General features: G+C 35.5%; 1 protein-coding gene across 1 annotated transcript in view; it reads left to right on the top strand.

The window, feature by feature from the left end:
• Positions 1–12,951, top strand: part of ITCH (itchy E3 ubiquitin protein ligase) — a 120,855-nt gene that overhangs the window by 38,439 nt on the left and 69,465 nt on the right. The window contains exons 4-5 of the mRNA XM_012637659.1: positions 7,968–8,109; positions 11,753–11,877. Coding sequence (XP_012493113.1) covers positions 7,968–8,109; positions 11,753–11,877 — 267 coding nt within the window. The remainder of the gene's footprint in view (positions 1–7,967; positions 8,110–11,752; positions 11,878–12,951) is intronic.

Here is a 12,951-nt window from a genome sequence, read left to right as displayed (position 1 = left end):
TTTTAGTAGAGACGGGGTCTCGCTCTTGCTCAGGCTGGTTTCGAACTCCTGAGCTCAAACAATCCGCCCGCCTCGGCCGCCCAGAGTGCTAGGATTACAGGCGTGAGCGACCACGCCCGGCCCAGATGAATTTTCTTAATATGCCACTGGATGTGTTTCATTCCTGCTCAAGAACTGTCCGTGCTTCTCCTTGGCTATGATATGGAATTTCTGTAGCCCCTTTCACAGTCTAGTTCCATAGAGTCTCTTTGTAGGTCTTTATATGCGAACCATTTGTACTAGCCAGGATGAGTCACTGAATTTTCTTCAGACATGTGTGCATCTCTGTCAACACAGTCAACTGCCAGTCTCTCTCTAATTTAATGGTATTTATTGATTATAGAGCAATTATCATCCTGTGTATGTTATTTTAGTTTGTATTATACCTGGGTTATAGCCTCTTCTGGATTGTAAGTGTTAATATATTAGATCACAGACCATTATCTTCCTGAAAACCTAAAGGTGATTGAATTATATAAATGTAATACTGTCTTAAGGTAACAGCATCCTAGAATTTTCTTTTGCGTTTTCCTTCACTAACTGTAGTCTCTTTCTAAGGAAAGAGTATCTCATTCTCAATGAAAGATACTACTACTTCTTTGCTAAAGACAGATTGTAGTTGTTGCTCCCCTCCTCATCCTCAAACTAGCCTGAGTAGCTGATTTAAATTGGGCTAGGCTTCTTATGACTTGGAGTAGGGGGGTGCAACTTAATGTTGAGACTTTACTGGAATAGTTTTAAGAAAGTCTTTACTTTTTCAGATTATGTAAGTAATATACATGTTTTTTATTTTTTAAAAAAATAAGTAAAGTAAAATAAAACGAGAAATTATTTCTCAGAGGTAACCATGTTAGTGGTTTTCTTTTGCATAAACTATCTTACTTGCTACCATCGTTATTAAATGTTTTTCTCACTAAAATGATAAATGCCTGATTGTACCTCAAGAAGTCATAATTCCTAGCCATTTCAGTTTTTAATCTTGGGTCTAAAAATTCTCAGAATACACAAGTATAGCAAAAAAAATTTAATAAAAACAAATACACCATGAATAATGGATAAAAGTTCAGCAAATATCATTAGATATGAAACAAATGGAGAGCCTAAGATAAAACACAGAAAAGCGCCAAGCTGAATAGAATCAAGTGCCCTTCATATTTCATTGAGTTTACTTTCGTTTTGATGCTAAAAACCTGAGAAGTAATTTTTTTGCACAAATCTCCTTAATGACATTCTGTTGTTTATTCTGTGTTAATGAGTCAGTTATAATATTTGTTTTTATTGTAAGTTGCCTCAACACCTTTCTAGTCTCAAGGAAGGAATAAATGTATAAATGTAAAAAAGAAATACCAAAACATTCGTTCGGTAATGGCAAGAGATAACAGTTATGGTCAGGAAGAAGATTAATATTTGACTAGAGTTTCCGGGAAAAGACGTGGTGCTTAAAGGATTGCTACTATTTAAATGTAGAGAATAGAAAAAGACCCTTTCAGGAGAGAGCATGAGCAAGAGACATGAAGAAAGGGAATGCATAAACTTGTCCTAATGCCCCTAAAAGCCATTGCCGCATCTTGTGTGTATGTGTGTGTGGGTGGTGGTGATGGAGGCGGAGGAACCAGAAGAATAATGGGAGTGGGTTATCTCCTTCAAGTGTAGCAGGGCTAACAAAAAAAAAAAAAAAAAATTCATTGATAAGGGAGATGGGACATAATCAGGGTTTTTAACAAAGAGCGGTCAGATTTATGCTTTAGAAAGTTGGTATGAAAGGCTGATTGGAGGAGAATTTAAGGTCAGCAATTAAAATCCTACTCTGATTCTGCTCAAATTTGTTTTCTTGTCTCATTCCTATTGTTTTAATATTTGTTTAAGTATACATTTGCTAATTGGTCTCCCTTATCAGATTAAGTGAGAGTGGGCAGAAAATTTATTTTAGGGAAATAGCACCTATCATAAGTTATAGCAAAATAGGGGTTTAAAAAAATAATTCATAGTGCAGTTGTTAAATGGATTGTTTAGAGAACTTGGATGTGAATTTCAATTTCACTGAATTCTTTATGAGAGCATGACAGGAAAGGCATCTTCACTTTTCCTTTTCAGTATTTACATAAAATAATACGATTCTAGTGCATTAGTAACACATTCTATAACTTGAATCTAACTAATTTATACAATAACCCAGATGACATGACTAGTTAATGTTTGAATTGAATAAGAAAGATCATCTTCTGTGCTACATTTTCACATAAGTCAAGGTAATTCATTGAGGTAGCCCTTTTGGGAACTTCTGTTGGCTTTAAAATAACATTACCATTTTTGTTAGGAATTGAGTGTACCTGTATTAGTTGGAGTGTTGGGGAATGGCTTTCCTGTGTAATTTGTCACATAGATGCAAAAATTATAGCAGGAAATCATAAATAATTACTTATGCTTAAATGTTTTGACTGAATAATGATTTTTGGTGTACCATTAAAACTTCTACAGTTACACCCTTGGTGAGGTCATCTAGCTCCCCTCCCCTGTCCCATCTCTTAATCAACAAATCTATATAGATTATTGTCCACTGTCTTCAGAGGAGTTAATGTCCCTGGATTTTAGTCCTGGTTCTGATACTTAATAGTTGTATAACCTTGTGTATGTCACTAATGTCTTTGAGCAACAGTTTCCTTATCTGTAGAGTGAGGATACTAATATTCTTGTCACATTGTTATTAGAAGGCAATGTATATGAATTGAGAAAACTTCAAAACACTGTATACGTATAGGGTAGTATATTTATATTCCCTTTTCCCTGATTCCTTATTTCTTTCTCTCTATGGGATTACTCATATCTAATATTTTAGCCATCTAAGCTTAAATCTTTTTAAAGCTTGGTTGCTTATTTTAATGTTCTCTTCTAACATTATCATTCCAATTTTCTTACATTTTAAAAGGAGCCAGAATGAATGGCAGGAATGGTACTGTTTTGTGAAAGATCATTGTGATGTTTCTTTTTTTTAATTTTTAATTTTTTTCTCTTTACACTTCTCCCTTTTGTAACCAGAATCATTGATGTTTATTGTAAATTTTAAGTTTATGGCCAGAAATGAAAGTGTTGACATTGTTATCAAGAGGCTAACTGGTGAATCATGAATTTAAATTTTTTTTAAACCTCTTTATCCTGTACTCTTCACATCCTGTCCATCATCATATTCTTGTGATTCTTATCCTTGGATTTCTTGAATCAGCTACTCTTTTCCTGTTCTCACTAGCCAGGGTCTGTTATCTTGGATGTGGGTCTGTCTTATGTCTTTCCCTGTCTTTAATTAGCTATTTCCTGTTTAATTATATTCTCTATATAACCTCAGCTATTATACTGAGTTCATTTGTGTTTTTATTTGATGCTTGTTGTATGCTAGCATTATACTATGTAAACAAAATAAGTACTTTGGAGTTCTCTAGAAATTTCTTATATTTTTTGGTCTTTACTCCAAATTCATTATTTAACAAAGAGATGTCATCTTGATTTTAGTTATTAATTGCATTTAAATTTTACTGCATTTCCCAAATTTACTAGAATGCTATATATTTAGCTCTGATTGCTTAGGGAGCAGGGAGGTCCCTCATACTTGTGATTTGAAGTCAAGAGTTTGTATCCAGTTCTGCCAGGGCAAGACAGTTCTGTCACAGAGACCTCATGTGGCCTATCATAACTTCTAACTACAGAGGTAGCCCTTGCCCAACTGGTTTTATCTTTTATCTAGTTTATTGTACTGCTGGTTTATTCAGTTTTGGTACCCTTATTTGTTTTACCTTGTTCAGTATAGCTTCCTGGTTCCCAAAATAGGTTGCATAAGCTAAGGATCCATTTTTGCTTTCTTTTTTTGGTTTTGTTTTGGTTTTGAGACAGGGTCTTAGTCTGTTGCCTGGGCGAGAGTGTAGTATAGTAGCATTATCATAGCTCACTGCAACCTTGAACTCCTGGGCTCAAGCAATCCTTCTCCCTCAGCCTCGCCAGTAGCTGGGACTATAGGCGCATGCCACCATACCTGGCTAATTTTTTAATTTTTTGTAGAGATGGAGGGTCTCACCATGTTGCTCAGGCTGGTTTATGAACTGGCCTCAAGGGATCCTCCCGCTGAGATTACAGGTGTGAGCCATCACACTTTATTTAAACTGTTAGAAGTGTTTATTTTGTATCAGAGAAATAGGCTGAAGAACCAAAATCAGGTCAAAGAATTAACCTTCAAAATAGAGGGATCAAAGGAATATTAATCTATACCATGCAAACTGTATGCAGTAGTGTGAGTGTGAGAGAGAGAGAGAGAGAGAGACTGAGAGACTGACTATAAAGTAGAGGGTGGGAGAAAGCAAGACAGGAACACACACTATGAAGCAGGGAAACTTCTGTTTTCTGCCATGACTAATCATTTGGTTCAACAAATGTATTAAATGCCTCTCAGATTAAATCACAAAGTGCTGTCGAAATTACAAAGACTGGCTACATCCTTGCCATGAAGGGAATTATAGGGTAAGTTAAGTAAATGGAAACTATTAAGACAGAATGAAAAGCTGTAGTAGCTATACACAAATATGGAAATGCTGTGGAAGCATGGAGGCAGGAACAATTTAACATCTAAGGATTAAGGAAGCATTCAGTCAAAACAAAGGGAGGGAGCATTTGTCTCTCAAGAAGTAGGATTTTATTGAGTAGAAAAGGAAGAAGGGTCATTGTCAGTAGAGGCAGCAGCAGGTGTAGAGGCATAAAAATACATGGCCCCTGAAAGGACAGCAGACAGCTAAGGATGGCTGGAATATAGAGCTGAGTGAGATTTGGTTTAGAAGAAGGCTAGAAAGGTAAGTTATGGCTACGTAGTAAACAATGTAAAATGCCCCATAAGAGTTTAAACTTCATTTTGTAGGCAGTAGAAAATCATTGAAGTAATGAGATGATCACATCTATTCTAGGAAGATAATTCCGGTAGTTGTGAGGAGTTGGATTGGAGAAGTGAGAGTAAAAACAGACAATTGTTTAGAGGGCTCTTGCAGTAACCCAGGTGACAGATGATACTGAAATTTTTTCTGGTCCCTTTCTTGGAGTTTATAATTTACAATTTTTTATTTTTCCTTTTAATTTACTATGGGACTTTAATTTTCAAGGAGTAGAACATTGATTTATCTTATAATATGTATAATATTAGGACTATAACAAAGGTTTTGTGTGATCTAGACTTTGAGATTTGAACACTTAAATAGTTTCTCCTGTTCAGGTTTTGTAGTATGACCCTCGGGCAAATTTTTAAATTACACTGACCTTGTCATTTTATGTGTACAAATTAGTATAGTAATACCTATCTCACAGAGTAGTCCTGAGCATTGAAATGATAACATTTAAGTGCCAGACACATGGTAAATATTTAATAATTAGTGTTAGTTTCCCTTACCCCATTCTCCCCCCATTTAAAGTTTGCTAAAATGGCTCCAGTGGGGTTGTGTAGGGTTATGTGGCAGAATAGCTTTCAGAAGTTTGATTCTAAAAAGCCAGTGGGGGTAGATCATTTCCTTCCTATCAAGCCCACATTGCTTTTTTGTTCTAGGTTTAATCAGTTTCAGAGGGCCACAAGAACCCCTGAAATATAATGAAATATATAAGGCTATTTCACCTTTTCTTAGACCAGAAGTGTATTAAAAATAAGGATTTTATATTTTTGCGGCAATCTTGTGACTAAATTTGGCTTTATAATAAGTATTAGAGCTTTAATAGTACATTTTAATCAGATAGGGCTAGTCTCCACTTGAATATTTTCTATTCTGAAAAAGACTTCCTACTTCATGTTTCTACTTAGATGTCTCATAAGCATCTCAAATTTTATACATTCATTGTAAAATTCTTGATTTTCATGCCCTTACCACTCTCCTCAAACTTTTCTTTACTAGATCTTTTCCATCTTATTAAATGTACCATCTTCCATCTAGTTTCGGTTATTCATGCCAGGAACATGGAAATTATCCTTCTTCTTTTCCCTGACTTCCTCATACGATCTAATCTTTCTCCTTAGAAAATATTTATTCCTCCTCATATTGATGCTCACCACCCTAGTCCAAACCACTGTCATCTCTCTCTCTCTCTTTTTTTTGGAGACAGTGGCTCACTTTGTCTTGCAGTCTGAAGTGTAGTGGCAACTACAGGCACACACCACCACACCCAGCCAATTTTTTTTTCTTTTCTTCTTCTTCTTTTTTTTTTTTTTTTTGTAGAGATGGGGTTCTTGCTGTGTTGCTCAGGCTGGTCTGTCTCAGAACTTCTGGCCTCAGGTGATCCTCCTGCCTTGGCCTCCTAGAGTGTTAGTATTATAGGCATGAGCCATTATCATCTCTTGACCAGATGACTTCAGTAGCTACTAACCCCTACTTTTGTCTCCCTTTCAATTTCTTTTTCCCACAGCAGCAGAGTGATATTCAGTGTTAATCTGATCATCTATATATCCTCAGTACCCAAAACAATTCCAGATGTATGTTGTAGGCACCCATTAAATTTGTTGAATATCACCTTTTTATTAAAATTCTTCAGTGGCTCCTTATTGCCTACTTCTTTAGCCTTCTCTTGCATCTCTTCTTTTTCTTTCTTTGGCAGATTGTTTTTGATGATGCATAATTGATTTCAAATCCTGTTCAATTTCTTTTATACCAAATATTTCACAATGATGAAGCTCTTACAGAATGTGCATACATTATAAGAAAAATCATCCTGCAGCTGGCTTGGATGCCACCAAAAAGGGACATAAGCAAAAAAGATGTGAAGTCAGATTCAGGGCTACCACCTGGGACTGTGCCTGCTCTGATGCCCAGAATTTGGACTGTATATTAAGCTTCTTAAGTAGCTGCTATATAAACTCCTCTAGCAACTTCAGGGGCCCCTTAACTTTGATGGACACTGGCATTCTCTGAACTTTGCTGCTATAGTAGATACCTGGGTGGTAGAATACTTCCTTGGCTATCATCACCTCATCTTTGGGGGAACAATGAGTTGCCACCTGTGGGAATCATGGGATGCTCTACTAGATTCTGTTCTACTTGGTATCCCCTCCAAGTGCTGTGGACCAAGCTATTTTATGGCAAAAATGACTAACTGAAGGATGAAAGCTAAGAAGTTCCTATCTCAAGATGCATGATATAGGAAGTTTTTGCTTAGATAATATGAAATGTTAAAAAAAACAAAACAATTTGTGACTCTTTATTCTTCCAGTGGCTTTCCAGCACACTTAGAAAAAAGTCCATATTCCTTACGTTGGCTTACAAAGGTCATATACAAAGCTTGTTTCACTTCATTTACCGTTCTTCCCTGTGCTTGCTGTGCTTTTCCTCAGATATGCCAATCTCGTTGACATCTGACTGGAGTGCTTTCTTATTCCGACCCCCAATCTTTACCCTGCTGGCTCCTTGTCCTTTAGATGGTTTCTTGTAAGTACTTCCTCAGGAGGCCTTCTTATTTCCAGGAAATATTCTGTCACGTCAGCCTGTTTTTTCATCACAAGGACTTTTCTCTAACTAGAATGTAATCTCCTTGGGAGCCAATGCCTTTTCTATACTGTTAACTGCTCTATTCACAGAGTTTAGAACAGTATCTGTGACACATGGTAGGCATCCAAATACTTGTTGACCAAGTGTGTTGATGTGTACTTTTTAATAGACCTAAGTTCTGGGACTTTTGGTACTGACCATGGGAGTCTGCCCCAGTGGGCATTTGGGTGAATGGTGTGGGGAAGTCCTATATTTGTATATTAGGATGAGAGGAAATAGTACCTGTCATAATTGAATAAAAATAGTAAATATTTTAGAGCAAAATTTCTTCTCTGAATAAAAGTAATAATCTGCCTAATGTTTGTCATATTAAATTGATTTGAGGAGGAAATAACATCCCAAATATTGACATGTTTTCCCTTTTCTTTTACATAGTCATATCAGCAAAACTTAAAGAAAATAAAAAGAATTGGTTTGGACCAAGTCCTTACGTAGAAGTCACAGTAGATGGACAGTCAAAGAAGACAGAAAAATGCAACAATACCAACAGTCCCAAATGGAAGCAACCCCTTACAGTGTAAGTTTGAAAGTATTTTCTGCAGTATATTTTGCTTAGTAGGTGAGTGGAAATGCAGCTTTTAAGAATGTTTCTCACTTTTTTCTCGTTCTTCCTTTCTCTCTCTCTCTCTCTTTCTTTTCCTAAACTGCTTCCTCTGGTCTCCTTTTTGTTTCTCTTTAGATATTTCCCTTGCTTTTTTCCCAGTCATTCCCTTCTTTACCTTCTCCAGTTTAGTTGGTGATAGTATCACTCATGTTGCTTAACAATAGCTGGGAGAGTCCATGGTCTTGGGCCTAGAAAGATTTGTTAGCGGCCCCTTTCTTAACTCAGAGTTGAATTACAGGGTTATGAGTAGTTTACTCTATTTTTAAAACTAATTTCTAAAAATTTTTTTGTTTTTTAAATTACAATATCCACACAAACCAACACAGGGTTTTCTTCTGTTTTAAAAAAGTCATACTGTGCATTTTATTCTATAATTTTGTTTTCATGCTTAACACTGTATCATAGTTACCTTTCTAGCTGAGTTATGTATAGGTCTAACATTCTTTATGTAGCTATATAATATTCCTTAATATGGATGGATTATTATTTATTTTAATAGTTCTCTGTTGATTGATTAGTTGATTTCTAATGTTATGCTATTAGACAGTGTTGCAGTATACATCCATGTGCATATATCTTTATATGTTAATGTTTTTATGTTTTGTATAGATTCATAGAAGTAGGATATAGCTCAATTTCAACACTTATTGACAAAGCCCCAAGTGTTGCTATTATAACCTAAAATAGCAGATACTCATTGAAGGTTAATTTTAACTTTTTAAATTAAAATAGAAGAAAAAGCATGATTTATCAACAAATGGATTTAAAAATAGTATATTTGATTTGGGGACCAAATGTGTATTAAAATACAGATTGAAATATAACTAGCTGTTACCACATCAAATATAGACAAATTGCACTCTTGAAATTTTTGAATTTTTTTACCTTAGAGAAATAAGCTAGTGACTAAAAAAAGGTGTTTTTTTCTAAATGGTAAGATGAGACGTGAAATTATAAGCTCTTCTCTTCTTATAATGTGCTTATGTGTATTGTCTTCATTACTAATAAATGACAAAATTAATATACCTATATCTTTAACCTGGATTTTTGAAGTTTTAGGGATATTTTGATGTGTTTTATGATGATTTCGAACAAATGAAAGAAATTTAACAATTTATTGAAGATCATATTGAGGCTTGTTTACAGAATTATTCTGATGTTCCTCGTCTATAATTCAACATTAATGTTTCCTAGGCTTTCTCTTTTCACTTAGTGGTCCATTATAGATTGAGTCTAAATTAAACAATGTATGAGTAAAAATTTTAAACAAGTGAAATCTGTAAAAGGTCACAGCCTCCATAATGGCCAGAGATGTTCATCTGAATAATAATAGACTGAATGCTCACCTGATTTCCACCAACTACTGTCAGTGCTCACTTGATGTGCACTTTGAAGCTCTTAAGCTGTTAATGTCATGAACTCCTTAGTGATTTAAAATTTAAGAAAAAAGAAACTCTTCCTGTAGTTCCAGATGGTAGGCTGTTTGTTTAGCCCAGATATTTGGAGAACTTACAAATCAGGCTCTTCTCCTGAATTTTTATGTTGTAGCAGATTGGCCTGCAGTTTTAACGTAACTTCTATTGTTACATAGCAGGCTTTCCAGACTGCTTTCTAGAATTGAATTGAAATAATTAAGTAAAGACCATCTTTGACAGTATGTTCTATGTACCCTCTCCCATATTAAAAAAGTAAAGTTAAATTTATTTGCCTTTTATTTCATCCCTGTTGTGATTTCTTTTTTTTTTTTATTTCAGCATATTATGGGGGTACAGATGTTTAGGTTACATATGTTGCCCTTGTCCCCCCTCCCGCCCCCAAGTCCAAGCTTCAAGGGTGTCCATGCCCCGGATGGTGCGCATCACACTCATTGTGTATGCATATACCCGTCCCCTCCTCCCCCCTCCCAACTGCCCGACACCCGATGAATGTTACTACTGTATGTGCACTTAAGTGTTGATCGGTTAATACCAATTTGATGGTGAGTACATATGGTGCTTGTTTTTCCATTCTTGGGATACTTCACTTAGTAGAATGTGTTCCAGGTCTATCCAGGAGAATACAAGAGGTGCTATATCACCATTGTTTCTTAACCCTGTTGTGATTTCTATGTGCTCTCCTGAAAGTAGCATCTGAAAGTTTTGAAAAGAGAATGAATAAATTGTACTTCCAAAGAAGAGGGGCAATGTGCAAGTGAAAAAATTTTAGTTCGTTTAAACTACCTGTTGTTAAAATGGTGGTCGAAATATGGTGATGAGGCACAGAGGTGGACTTCTAAGGAGGAAAGTATTTCTTTGTACCCCGAATTTGATCACATTTCAGAAAGAACGAGGCATAGGGAAATTCAAACATTCCTAGAATTTGTCTTCATAGCATTGGACCATAGGACTATGGTAGGTTATATAGTGCTCCTGTTTTTCTAGTTCTTGACTCCAGAATAGTTTGTATGTTTATTGCAAATTCACATTTCCCAGTTTGCTTTGGAAAATACCATTATGGAAAGCATTCTTTATTGGCATTTGGCAAGAAATGAGTGAATCTGTATTTGTTTGATAGTTGTCCTGTACACTTTGCCTCTAGCAGTGTGAGACTTGATGTATCTAATATAATTCTCAAATCATTTTAAAGCTGAGTAAGGAACTTTTTAATATAAATTTTAATAAAAGGCTTTCATTCAAATTACAGTTCTGCCACTGACTGGCTGTATGACCTAGGGCAATTGGCTTAATCTCTCTAAATATCAGTTCTGCATCTGAAGATGGGAGTGATAATTCCCATCTCACAGGGTTACTGTGAAGATTATTATTATTTTTATTTATTCATTTATTTATTTTTTTGAGACAGAGTCTCACTCTGTTGCCCTGGCTCGAGTGAGTGCCATGGCGTCAGCCTAGCTCACAGCAACCTCAAACTCCTGGGCTCAAGTGATCGTCCTGCCTCAGCCTCCTGAGTAGCTGGGACTACAGGCATGCGCCACCATGCCCGGCTAATTTTTTCTATATATTTTTAGTTGTCCAGATAATTTCTTTCTATTTTTTTTAGTAGAGACGGGGTCTTGCTCTTGCTCAGGCTGGTCTCGAACTTCTGAGCTCAAACAATCCGCCCGCCCTGGCCTCCCAGAGTGCTAGGATTATAGGCGTGAGCCACTGCGCCCAGCCTATTGTGAAGATTTAATGAAGTAACCTCAAGCTCAGTAAACTACCTGATATAAAATAAGAATTTAATTTGTAAATTCAGTTTTCAATTTTATATACTACTATTAAAGTAAAACTAGCTTTCCAGCAGTTGGTTGCACGATAAGCAGTTTTAGTTTTATTAACAATACATGTATGAAGTCGCCCCTGTAGTTCAACCACAAGTGAAAATGACCATATAAGCATGTAATACTCAGATACAGTTTTCATAAGATTACAGAACATAGGCCAATATTGGTTGTTCAGTAAACTATATGGGTTGCAGTGAGAAGACTTTAAACATTAAAACTTAATTGTAATTTGTTTAGAATCCCATTGTGATATTTAATGAAAGTAATATTTTTTTCCCCTTTTTTCACTTTTAGGATTGTCACTCCTGTGAGTAAATTAAATTTTCGTGTGTGGAGTCACCAGACACTGAAATCTGATGTTTTGTTGGGAACTGCTGCCTTAGATATTTACGGAACTTTAAAGTCAAACAATATGAAACGTATGTAAGAGTAATAGAAATTGCACCTGGTTTGTTTTTCTGGAAGAAATTCATATGCCAAACATGCATAATGACTCATGTTCATTCATACCTTTAAGTTTACTTGGTTATAAGATTAACAGAGAGAAGAATCTTGAACTATTTAAAGTATTCTGAGTAACCTTGGTTTGGCCATCACTTTTGACTCAACATTTTTAGTAAATATTTATTTATTTACTTAGTAAATAGGCGTTATTATAATAGATGCATAGTCAACTATGGAAAAACTAAAAATATAGAGCATAGATGAAGGGGGAAAAAACTAATTCCACTTTTATGTGGTTAATATTTTGAAAGATTTCCTTTTTAAATGCTTTTTTTTTTTTTTGGGGACAGGATCTTGCATGTTACCCAGGCTGGAGTACAGTGGCTGTTCATTGATGCAGTCGTAGCACACTACTGCCTCAAACTCCTGGCCTTAAGTGATCTTCCCACCTCAGCCTCCTGAGTAGCTGGGACTATCCACATGCACCATCACACCTGGCTTTAAATGTTTATTTGAAAAACTCTCCTCATTTTAGGTTGTGGTTTTATTTACATATTTATCTATATACATAATATAGACATATAAAAATTTGTAGCTTTCTTGTTTGAATCATTATATCATAATTTTAAAACATTTTTTCTATCCCTTGACTATCTAAAACATCTAAGAATTTTCTTTCTCATTTTAGGGCTTAGGAGATATAATCTATTCTTAAATTATATTTTCACTCAATATAATTCAGGTATATATTGCTAAATAATCTTTGTTGTCATGCTGACCCATTGTGTACTGTACACTCTAATAACAAAGATAGAATATAATAAATGAAATTATTGAGATATTTAATATTTTGCATTTTGGATATTAAACATTAGCAAATTTTGTTCTCTTAAAATGTTTTGGTGTTGGCCGGGCGTGGTGGCTCATGCCTGTAATCCTAGCACTCTGGGAGGCTGAGGCAGGAGGATTGTTTGAGCTCAGGAGTTCGAGACCAGCCTGAGCAAGAGCGAGACCCCGTCTCTACTAAAAAAAAAAAATAGAAATTAATC

Source organism: Propithecus coquereli, unplaced genomic scaffold (assembly GCF_000956105.1).
Source record: "Propithecus coquereli isolate 6110/MARCELLA unplaced genomic scaffold, Pcoq_1.0 Scaffold122, whole genome shotgun sequence".
Classification (NCBI taxonomy): domain Eukaryota; kingdom Metazoa; phylum Chordata; class Mammalia; order Primates; family Indriidae; genus Propithecus; species Propithecus coquereli.
This window is presented reverse-complemented; position numbering and strand designations above follow the sequence as displayed.